Consider the following 14,958-nt stretch of genomic DNA (forward strand, 5'->3'; position numbering starts at 1 on the left):
TATGTGACCGGCAACCGTACGGAACGTATTTCTGCCGTGTTGTCGGCGTGGTGTTTCCTCATACTAGCATGTCCATGTGACGCTGTGCTGCGGCTACGCTGTTATAATGGCTGAAATTAGACATCTTTTAAATGGAGTGCACGAGCGAACATAAATGCTCAAAGTAAAGACACATGTCAGGTGTCAACACCTAACCCGATGATTAATGTTTACCGAAGATTCCAAGCGCCGGATGAGTGTTACGTCACTCATCTTCGCCTGTGACTTTTCTCTAAGTGAGCTGTGCTCAAATCACAACCGCCCCATCTCGTTGCGGCACCATCAAACTCGTCAGCAAGTGCACTGTGGGCCGCGGGCGTTGCTCTCTGTGTGAGCCCTTTTGTTCTCAGCAACCCTTGCTGTATCGTTTCATCGTTCTTGGCTCACAATCAACTAAACCAGTCAAGTTTGCCCCTTGCTCCTGGTCGTTCATCGGGTGCAACAATCTTCGCAAGTGGCCACGCTACAACTCAGCTAGCCCAACGCAATCACCCCCCCCCCCCCCCGCCCCTCTCACCTCCGGCCGTCGTAACACCGGGCAATCGCTTGACTCCATCACCTTCCAGATAGACTACTGCTCTACACCTCCTCTCAAGCCCGGTGAATGAGTTAACTTAGATTAGAAACAATAAGTGTTCTCTGATGTATAAAATATCTAGACGTCCGGTGATGACAATTGCGCAGAAGATGTGGTGCGCTTCGGACATTGTTCACAATGTGAACGTTATGCGACACCGACCAACCTCGCTCGGCAGCGTTCGGTTCGCGCGACAACAGCCAAAGAAGCTGAGTGAATTTCGTAGCTTGCTCGCAGCCGTACGCCGCTTCAAGAATTCCAGTCACTTTTCTCGTAACCATGCACGGTGGTTGAGCGCAACTCTCAACCAGATTGTTTGCAAGACATTGATTGTAAGCGGCTCAAATTACTCATGAAACGCTATCGACGGCTTACACAAACAGTCCGCTTCTAAGATTGCAATTGTACAAATCTAATGAAACCCCTAGTACATTGGCTTGGTGTATATCTGTGTCACCATTGTAATCTATGCTGTTTAAAAGTTCATGGAATACAAACACCATGTTTTTTATGGCACCAGTAATGCGTGCCTCAGTTGAGACACAACGTGATCCAGTATTTTTGCTGCTTCCCCAGCACGAGTAATCGTGCGGTCGAGCGACATGCATTTTCAAACACGAAGCTCGCCATTACGGCTCGTGATAATACACGGAAAGTATTCGAGAACCATATTTTTGTTTGAAGCCCTAAAGCTTTTTCTAAAGAATGGAGAGCAAGTTTGCAAAAGATCGATAAGTTCGTCCCTCCTGCTCCCATGAAGGCCATACAAACTGCACTCGAAGGCACCGAACAAGCCACCACCTCAGGATACGCTGACATTTGACGAGAAAAACACGAACATCTGTGTTCCTCCCGGGTCGGCATCATGCGGAAAAGCTGGTGATCGTCCTGTACATGAAAGCAAACAAGTACCACAAAGAGGCAATGTGGCCCGGGAAAGACTTCCTCGTATATGACCGCGCACCTGAAAAAGATGTGGCCAACCAAATCTGCGTTCAGCGTCTACATCAAGTGAACGACAACCGAAACCGCCTGTTTCTAATCAAAAGTCGATGATATTATAGCGCGCCAACATGTACAATTTTGTGGACACCGAGACGACGGAACAGTTCTTGAGCGGTCAAATGAGACCTTATTGACTTCGAATGAGGACAATTTCCGCTAGATGCTGCACTTTTGAGTATCAAGCGGGGACACTGAACTTCAGAAGCACCTTGTCAGCACATCATCCCGAGCCATGTATATCAGCAAGACGACCCAGAGCAAACTGATCAAGTGCTGTGGAGACGAGGTTATTGTAACAGTTTTTCAGTGGGTGCAAGAGTCGGGCATCTACCGCATCATGTTCGATAAACAACCGATGTATCTCACACGTCGCAGCTGAAAGTCTTTTTATGTGGTACGTAGACAAGAAAATGGTACGAGAACACCTCTTCCAATTTGTGGACCCGCGCAATGACAGCGATGCTGTCAACGCCAACGTTACTGAGCCAATCGTGACAGAGAAAGTACTCGGTGAACGGTTCTAAAAATGATGAAGGGCCTAGAACTTCACCTCGACAGGTGCGCTGGCATAGCGACAGATGGCTGCAGCCAGCGTCATGGTGTCAAAAGTATGTGGTGCCGTTTCCGAAATTAAGCGGTGTGCCTCAAACGCAGTTCGCTCCCGGTGCTTTAACCGCGAGCGAAACTTGTATTTATCCATGTCATCGCGCTTTCAAGCCGTCAGGAACACAGTAGGGATTATATGAAGGTGATAACTTGCTGCTTCACCACGTCACCAAAACGAAATATTCTACTGAAAAACCACTTCGCCACCAACTTAAAGGCGTCTGTGAAACGAGCTGGGTCGAACGACACGACAGTGTTAAAAAAAATTAAATTATGGGGTTTTACGTGCCAAAACCAGTTCTGATTATGAGGCACGCCGTAGTGGGGGACTCCGGAAATTTGGACCACCTGGGGTTCTTTAACGTGCACCTAAATCTAAGTACACGGGTGTTTTCGCATTTCGCCCCCATCGAAATGCGGCCGCCGTGGCCGGGATTCGATCCCGCGACCTCGTGCTCAGCAGCCCAACACCATAGCCACTGAGCAACCACGGCGGGTAACACGACAGTGTCATCTAGTTTCGATACTCATTTGAAACTCAACTGATACCAACTAGAAATAACTGCAACGCGCTGAAAAAAAAAAAAAGTTGTCGCAGTTTTACCTGAAAGGCGAAGCATCAATTGCGATAGCAAATTTGTAGAGAGCTATACGGAGTAATGATAGTAGCTTTATCAGCTGTATAATCTTGGACATGCAGCAGCACCGGCAACGCGCAGAACTGTTGTCGACGCCGTCGGCGTTTTGCCCACGTTCGCACGAAATGCGTGCGGCGTTGGTGACTGTTGCCGGATGATAAGTGGTTCTTGAGGGAAAGGGAAAGGTTGGCGCTATCTTCTTCTGACATAAATAGGTACTTGGTGCCGCAGCTAAACGTCCCCTCCCTTCCCTCCCCCTCCCCCCCCCCCCCCCCACGGCCTTTCGTGCGTCAGAAGAAGACGCGTTTGCTCTACATATATGGTGATTGTAAAGGAGGAAAGAGACGCCTACTTCTGCAGCCCTTAAGGGAGCACGGCACAGAACGCGCGTTTGTTATCCGCCGTGCGTTCACTCCCCGTGAAAGCGCGCGTCCCTCACGCCCTTTCACTCGCACATACAGCGTTCGGCGGCGCGCGGCGACGATTTCATCTCCATTGACGTCATACGGAACCTCACGGCGACGGCGACGGCAACGGCGACGGCGACGCCGACGGCAGAAATCTGCTTTGGAGTGTCCATATAATTGCTATCGCAATAAAACCGCATATCCACGGGGTGAATGATGATGAGTGGGCGAAGCTCCGGAGGGAATCATCGGTAAACCGTGAATCTTCCGTGTAATTCGCCCAGTCTCGCCGCACTAAATCGAACGATTGACTTCCACCAATGACACACGCCATATGTGACGTCATTCCTATTTTATAACAGCGCCCTTCATTATAATTGCACCATCTCCCGCTTAAGGGGACGATAGCACAAACGCGTTAGAAACGGGCAGTACTCTCTAGTAAGCGGGAGAGGCCATATCGTCTTACGCAGCCGTTTACACATGCCGGAACGTGCACCGCGTTTGCCGACGCCATCACTTGACTGCTGAGAGAGTATAACCCCCGTATTCATAAACGCTCCTCGACTTGAACTTGACTTGCCACCACCTTCAACGCGTTTCGAACGCGCTGCCCAAGGCGGTGGCAAGTCAAGTTCAAGTCGAGGAGCGTTTATGAATACTGGGGTAAGGCGGAGAGGCCACAGCGTCTTACACCAGCTTCTTACACGGGCCGTAACGCGCTAGCACAAACGCGTTAGAAACGCGCAGTCTTTCGTTAATGTTGGGTATTAATTGTCATCGTGGTGCGTGTGTCCATGTGCGCTTCGTGGCGTAGTGGTTAGCGCCGCGCGTTCGGAAGCGAGGGGTCCCTGGTTCGATTCCGCGCTACGGACACAACTTTCGGAATTTAGTTTTTAGGGGCGAAGCTCCTTAAAGCGGCACCCGTTCGTCCCTCGTCGTAGTCGTAGTGCGTAACCAGTCTGAGAAAAATGAGAAAAAAAATTCCGAAGTTGTGTCCGTAGCGCGGAATCGAACCAGGGACCCCTCGCTTCCGAGCGCGCGGCGTTAGCCCACTACGCCACGAAGCGGACATGGACACACGCACCATGATGGCAATAAATACCCAACATTAACGAAAGGCCGCGTTTGTGCTAGCGCGTTACGGCCCGTGTAAGAAGCTGGTGTAAGACGATGTGGCCTCTCCGCCTTACCTTCAACGCGTTTCGAACGCGCTGCCCAAGGCGGTGGCAAGTCAAGTTCAAGTCGAGGAGCGTTTATGAAAACGGGGGGTATGCTCTCTCGGCAGTCATGTGATGGCGTCGGCAAACGCGGTGCACGTTCCGGCATGTGTAAATGGCTACGTAAGACGCTGTGGCCGCTCCCCCTTACTAGAGAGTACTGCACGTTTCTAACGCGTTTGTGCTAGCGTCCCCTTAAGCGGGAGATCCGATGATTCCCTCCGGAGCTTCGCCCACTCATCATCATTCACCCCGTGGATATGCTGTGAATTTTTTTCATAAAAGTAGACGTGGCTACCTACTACGACGACGACTACTACTACTACATACTACAGAGGAGGGACAGACCCACACCCATAAGGAGCGTCGCCCCTAAAACAAGGACGCTCCGCGTTGCTGTTGACAATCGCGAGTTTATTATCGCGATAGTTTGCCTCTCGGACCTACAGGCGCACACGCTCCCAATGAGTCCCCTGTACCAGAAGGAGTGCGTCGTTGTGCGCACAGCAAGGAACGCGTTCACAGACACCGTAGCTGTTCTAACTGTTCAGAGCAAAAAAAAAATCTGCGAAGAGGTAGGTATTCACGCCTCTCTACGACCAAGCCATCGCGCTGGCGGATGAGCTTGAAATAGACCTGCGGCTCCGTCACATCACGTAGAGACAGACCCACAGGTCTAACACCCCAGCTATCGATCCAGAGAGCTTCTACAGGATGTCGGTATACATCCCACTACTGGATAATGTGTTGGTAGATCTGAAATCAAGATTCAACGAAGTTTCTTTTGGAGTCTTCGAGGTCTTCGTTTTCATGCCGTCTCAGCTGTATGTCATCACAACAGAAGACGAAGCAACAGTGTTAACGGAGATTGCGCAGCGGCATGGCTCATTCATGTATAGTCGCGCCCCGATAACTGCAAGTGTATTGAAGCCGAACTGTCGCTAAGAAGGAGCAGACATACCTTCGACTGCTGTTGAAACGGTCTACATGTGGGCGGTGCCAGCTTTCCTTGGATCAAAACAGTTCTGAAAATACTGGACACTCTCACTGTCAGCGTTGCCAGCGCCGAAAGGTCTTTCTCCACACTCCATCGCTTAAAAAAACATGGCTGTGGTCACAGATGAGTGAAACCCACTGGCCGGCCTGGCCTTGCTGCATACTCACATAGACATATCTCTGTTGCTTGTGAATAGTTATCAATCGCTTCACCAACCGAAATTGTGTACGACGGTGGTTGAAATTCGTGGTGCAACGCTAGCTTGCCATTCGCCACTTGAAAGGGACTTTTTAATAGAACTGCTTAAATATAGCAAGCTGACATGCTAGTTCTCTGGTCATGAATTTTGCTTCAGTATTGTTTTTATATCTTTATTTCCATTAAAGCTGCGTTGTCCAAGTATTTTCTCATGCTCTCTATGATTGTCAATTTTGAGGAAGGGCACGTATATATCTTTTGGGCGTGCGTCAACGAAGATTTGCATTGTTCTCGAGATCATCATGTACCCTTTAAATTTCAGTCAAATTCCACATACATATCGAATTGCTTCTGTAGAGTGGGGTGGCGCAGCAATAATTACACGCGCGTTTCCTTCCCCGGGCTGCAGTTAGTGAGATGTATAATCACTATTTTATTTGTGCTCTCGAGTTTTGGGGGCTCTTTGCGCTGCCATGGTGGTGATTCTGTAGTGTTTATAGCGCATGCTAAAGTGGATGAATGTTCTATAAATATGTCACTGCTACATGCTGTACTTCGAATTTGAGACTTTGAACTGACCTTTTGTTTGCAACTTTTTACTGCGATAGCAATTATATGGACACTCCAAAGCGGATTTCGGCCGTTGGCGTCGCCGTCACCGTCGTCGTCACCGTGATGTTCCGCATGACATCAACGGCGATGAAATCGTCGCTGCGCTCCGGACGCTGTATGTGCGAGTGAAAGGGCGCGAGGGACGCACGCTTTCATGGGGAGCGAACGCACGTCGGAGAGCAAACGCGCATTCTGCGCCGTGCTCCCTGAAGGGCTGCAGAATTAAGCGTCTCTTTCCTCCTTTACAATCACCATATATAGAGAGCAAACGCGACTTCTTCCGTCGCGCGAAAGGTCGTAGGGGGACGGGAGGGAGGGAGGGCAGGTGACATTAAGCAGCGGCACCAAATGCATATTTATATAAAAACGTTGCGAGGCGAGAAGGTGGGTAAGATTTCCGACGCTGCTCGACGAGTGTCCCATTCTGATCTCGTCGAAAACCTCCGAGCCGCCCCCAGAGGTACCGGCGACAGTCACAAACGCTTCGCGCGTTCGATGCTAACGCGGGCAAAACACCGACGGCGTCGACAACAGTTCTGCGCGTTGCTGGTGCTGCTGCATGCCCAAGTTTATACAGCTGATAAAACTACTATCCTTACAGCGTATAGCTCTCTACGAATTTGATATCGCAATTGATGCTTCGCCTTTCGGGTGAAACTGCGACAGATTTTTTTGTATAAAAATGTTACCATGGTTTTGTTGAGAGCACTAGTCTTCGTTCAACGGGCATGATTTTATTAGTGTTATTTTGCAACTGTAAAATTATACAAGTGGTAGCAAAGTTGCTGTGCTTTCTTTCGTCTTCAGGTTTTAGGCTTATATACTTCTATTTACGAGTAACTTTTCGAGTGAGTTTTATGTCGTACTGTTACAGTAAATGTGCAATAATGATTATTTGAAACAAGCTGCGTGAACTTCATTTATTGTGCACAAATAAAATAATATTCATAACTGCAACACTGGATGTCTGTTATGTAATAATATCGCACTCCACCCAGCGCAATTATCAGTCTAAAATCGCATCTAGTAATTAAGGCACCAATATGATTACTTACTCATTCCAACAGTGGCATTGTGTTTGTTTTCCCCATAATACGTCGAGAACGAATCTTCGCGATTTAGAGACTTTTAGCGCAGTAAATTATGGAGAGATCTGAAGCGTGGTCACTCGTAAAATTTGAATTCCTAGAATTCTTTACGAGCGGGAATACCAATTGGAACAAATGAGTGGGATGACTGATAACAAACATTAACAGTATTTATATTGTGGCAGGAGTCTTGTTATAACAGTAACTCCTTAACACAAGAAAGAGACTGCAGGTCCCCTCCTCCGGTCCCGCTTCGAGCAACTTCCCTCCCCCTATAAATTGAGTGGCTGGTCTCGCCACTGGTCCGGAGCAGACCGTCAGTGGCGCTTATATATACATACAACTCCACAATATTTTAATGCAAAGTGAACGCCTCAAAAACATCTTCGATGAACCACCTAAATCAGTGTATCGTAAAGCTAGAAATATTCGAGATATACTATCATCATCATCTGAGACTGACTGCCCTGATGCCATCGGATGCCATCCTTGCTGAAAGCCGCGATGTAAAGTATGCCTCTACATGTGCACATCGCCACAGGTGACTAGTACGGCTTCAAATTTTCGTTTAAAAATCAAAGGCAATTTCGACTGTGATACCAAAAACGTAATATATATGCTTGAATGTACGGCGTGCAAAAAACGGTACATCGGACAAACCGAAGGGCCTTTTAGATTGCGCTTTAACAATCGTAAATCCCACGCTAACACGTTGCCCAACCTGCCCATCTCAAGACACGTGCGCCTCCCTGACCACTCATTCGATAAACTGAAAGTCACGTTGCTTGAATCTGGATTTCGTTCAAATTATGATAGAGAAGCCCGTGAACCCTTCCTTATCTATAAGTTTGATACTGTCGCGTGTGGTGTGAATGAAAGTGTAGGAAAATTGAGTTGCCTGTCATCGTAGCCCGTCACTTGTTCCTCCTTTCTACTAGTACGTCACTAATCCCTCCCCCCCCCCCTCCTTTTCTTTGTCTGTTTGCTTGACAACATAGCCCATATTGTGTGACGTATTTTGTTGTCACCTGACGATTGGTTTTTGCACTTAATTTCTGTGCATTTTTATGCTTTGTATATTTAGATGATGTGTCTGCAAACACCATCTGTGTATACACGTATCAGCTGTCCTTTGAACGATTGACATGCATTTTTTTCGCCCATTTTTATCGTTTCTCATGTAAACAAATCCATTCGGTTGATATGCACATGTATATAAACTGTACTGACGTCATGTATTCTGATGAAGGCCGGACCCCGGCCGAAACGTCAATAAACCGCTTCATACGAGCGTCTACTTCACTGTATATATATATTATATCGGAATTTTATAATGTCTGGTATACCACCCCGCCGCCACGAGGTTGACGTACGCAAGTACTGTCGCGGTTGCGGCTGTTTCCGTTTCAGGTTAGGGTTCGGCGTACGCAAGAGGTACACTTACTGAGGCCTTACGTAGAGCAGCCAAATGACGGTGGTGCACGTTACAAGCGCCAGAACTGCTCCAGGCAGAGTCACTATCGCCCACATGAAGGTGTTCACTGGCGGCTGGGCAGTCCCTTCCACCCTGCAGAGCGCATTCGTATGAGTTTATGCACCAATGAGCGGCCTTGTGAGTCGCGAACGCGTTTCGTATCAGCCATACCGTTTACGTCAACCACACGCAAGGGATAACCTATTAGATTCCTTTTTTTTTGCTTGGACGGGGGCGAGGTGCTTGTAGGTAACCATATGAACCGAATGCATTCACTGCAATTTCTGATTGTTGGTGGAAGAAAAGAAAGTTTTAATTTTAAGCACATTTTTTCAAGCGAATATGACATTTATAATCTTGAAGTGCTTACACTGCGTGTTTGCCCCAACCAGCCAGCCAGACAGCCAGACAGTTATACTTTCACGGTGGCAAACGCTTAGGAACCATTGCAGTGAAACTACGTGGCGCTGACACACACAAAAAAATGTTATCTGAGCTAAACTGGGGTATCAAACTTCAAGTAATAAGAAATATAATTATTGTTCAAATGTTCTGCAATAAAAGCGCATCTTTTGTGAAGCTGACGTTCTCCTCCATGTTCGTTTTCATGGAGGCTTGAATATTGCTTGTTGAAAGTGCAACTTTGTTGGCACTTAGATGACAACGAGTTTCGATGGCTCCACTGTATTCGTTCCCACGAGGTGCCTCTTACCTATACACGAAGACATTCCGTATCGACGTGCCTTCCAGGTGGCTGAAAGGCAGTATCCACCCTCAGCTTTACTATCGCCACTACACCTCGGTAACCCTCCTCGACAATTATTAGGCTATAACTTCGTAATCGGAACGTTTCAGCATCTACTAGAAGCTGTCGGAGTGAATGAGTATTCAGTAGAAGAATATGACTCTCGTCCAATCGATTCCGCTGAAGATTTTGAGTAGTGGGACCAAAAGGAAACGAAAAAACAACAACAAAGTAACACTGGTGAGCTGTTTGAGATCTACGCAGAAAGAAGCACAAAATGAGAACCAGCTTTGTTGAAAAAATGACCCAGAACACGTGGTATGTTTCGGTTAACTTTTGAAAGACAGCCGACGCCATTTTAACCACTATACGGGAGCAAGAACCGCGGCAGTCACCGATGATAGCAGTGCTAGCTTCCATTTTGCTAACCAAACAGGACCACAACGGTACAGTGCTTCTCATCCCTGGCGAGAGTTGGTGATCGAAGTGACTGCTTCAGTCGTCGCAACATCGATGTCTGGCCAACGGGAATGACTCACGACCGCTTCAATTGCGACAGTAGGCCGGAGAACTTATAAAAGTGACCTGCCGCAAACGAATTCGCTTACAGTAGGCTGTGCTGATTCCTTCGAAGACTATCATTTCAATCAAACTGCACGCGTCTGTAAATACAACTCACACGTGACAGGCGACTTTTAGAGCCCTCTTGTTGCTGCCCTCGTGGAAACTGCAGATGTTACCCAGCACGGTCATGAGCGACGGGCCTAGCAGGAAGGCGTTGTGAACGTCCGTGCGGACGCTGCGAATGCCAGTGTCAACTGCTTAAAACTTATAGGTTTGAACGAATGGAAATGTCTTGAATTTCTGTTTACGTTTGCGTACAACTATAATAGCGCTAGTGAAAATCCTGGAGCAACTTAGCAAGCACTTCCAATGACCAATCATCGCAAGTTCTTGACCCTGGCACCCGAATATAAAAAAGAAAACAAAGAAAGCAAGCAAGGACATGGGTATTTGCCGCACTGTGACATAAATAAAAACTTTCGAGCAGACCTGTTATCATAGAATTCTATAATTTAAGCTTGAAATTCTTATTTCATATTTTCATCGATTGTTTATGAAAGTATTTCTGTATTTCACATGCAATACAATAGGGTAGGCAAGGGACAAAAGCATCTTTTAAGACGTGGCACTTGCTTTTTTATCTCAGATGGATAGAGATTGAGAGAATGAAAAAAAAAAAGAAAATGCGCTTGTTTCTTGGTAAATCTCTTCACGCAGCAGTATATGTTTCCAATCTTGTGAACAAGGCTCCCGGGCGGGCGCCGAAATGTCATTTCTAATTTTTATCATCGGCATCCAACTTTTCATTACTGACAAGGATACAATGACTATTGATTGACCTTGCAAGGCCCTGTTCTTAAAGTCGGTATTACTCCATGGTACGCTCGCCATTTCGTCAACTCAGAAGCAGTGCTTGGAGCTCTTTCGCATATGTGCGCTTACAGTAGCGTAGTGCATCCTGCTACAGAGGCCTGGCGATTCATGTAGTGAGTGATTGCCCAACATTGGGAGGAAGCAAGTAAAAGAAGTCAGGGGATTATAGCGAGTTAACTTGCGTTGCAGACTATTGGAATGAATGACTAGCAGATGTCAGGCTGAGGGAGCTACGCTTCACGTAATATTGAACTATAAACCAATCACAATTTAACATGCAAAGCAAGCTCTCACCTCCTGACTTTCGTCTTTCGAACCGTAGTCATGAACTGCGTTCCTATCTGGCTCCCTGAAAAAGGAAGCAGAAAAGATGACAGAAAGCAGGCATTTAAACCAATGGTGACAAACTAAGTTATTCTTTAATAAACATTATGTAAAGGATGCTTGTGTTAAAATATTGATTTATATACGAATCCTTCAACGGACAAGTTTAAATGTTCAACTGAAGTGCAATATTAAAGCGATTTGTCGCAGATGCATAAAAATAGCTGTTAGGGGTTTAATTTACCGGAGGTCTAAAAAATTCCGCCAGTTTTGAGAAAAATTTCACGTCACTAGGCACTTGCGAGGAGGGACATTTATGGCTTTATAAATATTGGAATAAACGATCGGTGCTTTATGCAGGCTGAACCTAATGCTATGGATGTAAAATACTATGGGGGCAAATAAGCAATTCCTATGATTAGTAGATGCGAGAGCATTTACCCATCTTAAGCTCTGCCTTTCGCGTTGTCGGGGACTTGTGGGGGAGGGGGGAGGTGGGGGGGGGCACGTTGCCTCACTGAAGCAGCTCGCTTAGCTCGTTTCGCAGCATTGCGATGGTTTCGTTAACTGGTGCCTCCGACCATGCTTTGCAGTCTCGCCCGAGGATGTAGACGCGAGCGATTCTACATCGGACGATGAAGATTCCGTAGCGCCGACGGTGGCGCCACTCCTATCATGCGCCATCTAGTGAATCGCCCGCCATGCAGAGCCCTACCACGTTTCGAAGATATTCCTCACTGTCGCCCGTTGCAGCGGTTGCGCAATGCAACCGTGACGCAGTGGTTAGCGCGCTCGGCCACGGAGCGGTTAACGGTGGCGGTGGGGCAGAGGATCGAAGTCCTGTTCTTGGTCTCTTCGTTGATTCAGTTAGATGAAGATGTCGTAGTTTGTGTGCAGCTTTTCTGCCACGACTTCCTGATGACGGCGGGGTCGCACAGTGAGCCTCGTAATGCTCTCGCATTAAAATCTGGGTTCTCAGGCGACGGCCTTGACGGTCATCCCCGATGCATCACCATCCGCCGCTACAGCTCCCTCGCGCTTTGTCCTGTCTGTCATCAGCAGATAGGCCAACGCACCAAGAAATATTGTTATGCGCTTTTAATGCTAAGCGTTCTTCGCCTCATTCCATGCACTCAGCAGTAGGCAGGTTCTTGCATCACCTCGTTTCGAACCATTTCAATAAAAAATACCAAGCACGGTGCCAGGTGCCGCTCAGGCAAACGTAAATAGGCCTCACTCGATGACCACGAACACTCTCTGTCACAACGCTGGCGCGATGCTTCAATGCATCTCCTAAACTTGAGATTACGCAACCTCCAACACTATAGGCGCGCGGGAGCACAGCGCGCACAAAGCCAGCACCCGTATCTCGGCTCGCCCTATCTTGCTAACCAGTGACGTAGCCAGAAATTTTGTTCGGGGGGGGGGGGGGGGGGGCTCACCTTCTAGCGCGGCCTCATCCTTACAGAATTTGTCGAGGGATCAAATATATGAATAATAAGTGCATTGCCATTGCCAATGTAATTGTATATTAGATGCTGCAAACGAATTATTGAACGCTACGCACTGTCATGACAAGTAAAATGTGTATTTTTTCATAAAAGAATATATCCCTATGCCCCAAAAATTGTGACTGAAATAGTTGATATTAATGCTTTCGCGTTTTCGTGTCTAATAAGTAAAGAACATATCACGCGAACTTTAAGCCTATATCAGTTCGCAACCAGCAAATCAGTGCGCGCAGCTGATGTGAAAAACGCAAAGGCCATGAAATTAACAAGTTGAGGGAAAATATTTTGATGAATCTATGTCATTCAAGAACCTTGTTTACATTTTTGTACATGTGCAGCGGCCAATGATGCTGTCCTTCGTTGCAATGGATTGCGCAGGATCAGCTGTTACCGGTCGTGTATTGTGAGTAATGAAACTGAAATTAAAGTCGCAACAGTGAGTACATATAAAAAGAAGGAGTGATGCAAAATATACATTAGAAATGCGAAGATAGAATGGAGTATACAAATGCGAAGGTACAACTTGATAAAGGGCAAGGAAACTGTCACTGGAAACAAAGTTCACAGCTTGTATACACAAAATCTCGCAACAAGATACTTAAATATACGCATAAGTCTCCAATAAATCTGCGTATCTAAGCAAACGTCACTGTATATAATGCTTCAAACAAGGCAAATAAACATGTTGCGCAGTCACGGATAGTAAACGTAACGCATAGAAAGATAGACGATCCAGGCAAGAACAAAACTATGATCGCAGAAATCGTGATATGTATTTGGACCATCCTGCTCTATATGGGTAGAATAATAAAGGAAGATGCAGAAATCAGTACGAAAATGTATATTTTAACTGCTTCCACCGCGGCAATAGTTATTCTGCGGCCAAAATTAACGAAGCGTATTGCTTCGTTTCAAAAAAGAAGTAAAAGCAGGTAGCTAAAAAGGAAAGATAAGGACGAGTGAAAGCCACGCATCATGCGGCAAGTTGAACTACTCAATATCCGAGTGTGTTTGTTGGGAACGCTGCGTTGGCCGGGCTTTCAATGGGCAAGGTCGGTCAAAATCGGTTATTAATGTCCTCGTAATTTTCGTATACGCATGGTAATTTTAATCATGATGCTAACTGCTACAATAAACGGCGAAAATTTCTGTGGTTTTCAAAGCTAATGCATAATTACGAGCTTATAGACCTGAAGGAACAGAGCATTTTACTTGCATTGATTTTTGCTGCTTCGCGATCTAAAGGACGAACTTCACTCGGCGGGGAAGTTTAGCGAAGCGGTCAATGACTTCGGACACGTTGATGCCGACGTCTCTGTGGGCGTATACAAGCGCCAGCATAACCATGCGTTCCTCAGATATTGTAGAGCGCAAGTAGTTTTTTAGTATTCTCGCGTTAAAAAAATATTCTCTCTGCTGGCAGTGGTCGCTGGAAGAGTGACTAGAATGTGCAGCCGTTTGTACGTGTTTACATAGAACCTGCAGTCGCGAAGAGAGAGGGCATCTATTCCGGTTCTAAAAGCTAAAATAATTTCTTCGATGTCATTGGCATCCTTGTTTAGGTACCTGTTCGATTCCAGCAATATACGTCGTTTTGTCAACAAGTACGAAGAAGCAGCCTGCAGTGTTTACTTTTGCATCTAGGCTTTCTGTGATAATTTCACCACCACAAATTTCTATAATTTGATTTTGTACATGTGGATTTAAATACGAGGCATTACAGGGGCAACTTTCCAAATCGGTCTTCAGATATGTATCTCCACAATCAGGTCGCATGCGAAAAAGCGCTCTGAATATACCGGTATTTTCAGCGGGGGCTTTGCTTGAATTCATAGGACCACTGTCGCTATGTACATGGAGAGGCAGAGCAAGTCGCCCCCCCCCCCCCCCCCAAAAAAAAAAAAAAGAATTGTCTCAATAATAGGCCGTTAACTTTCTTCTGTTTTCTCTTATTTTACTTTGCATGCCCTGACCCAACTGAATCGATCACATTGGGCGCGCTTCCTGAAAATGTTTGGAGAAAATTATCAGCTGCTAGCTGACAGTCACGGCTGATATTTAGTATTTTCGTGTGTGTGGA

General features: G+C 46.6%; 1 protein-coding gene across 2 annotated transcripts in view; it reads right to left on the reverse strand.

Annotated features, from left to right (window-relative positions):
• LOC119444874 (serine/arginine repetitive matrix protein 2-like) overlaps positions 1-14,958 on the reverse strand; it is a 47,403-nt gene that overhangs the window by 24,382 nt on the left and 8,063 nt on the right. The window contains exons 5-7 of one of the 2 annotated variants that reach the window (XM_049663709.1): positions 11,338-11,392; positions 10,286-10,405; positions 8,832-8,954 (exon numbers count right to left, since the gene is read on the reverse strand). In XM_049663709.1, coding sequence (XP_049519666.1) covers positions 8,832-8,954; positions 10,286-10,405; positions 11,338-11,392 — 298 coding nt within the window. The remainder of the gene's footprint in view (positions 1-8,831; positions 8,955-10,285; positions 10,406-11,337; positions 11,393-14,958) is intronic. The other variant, XM_049663710.1, reaches the window with a different exon arrangement.

Source organism: Dermacentor silvarum, chromosome 3 (genome assembly GCF_013339745.2).
Source record: "Dermacentor silvarum isolate Dsil-2018 chromosome 3, BIME_Dsil_1.4, whole genome shotgun sequence".
Lineage (NCBI taxonomy): Eukaryota > Metazoa > Arthropoda > Arachnida > Ixodida > Ixodidae > Dermacentor > Dermacentor silvarum.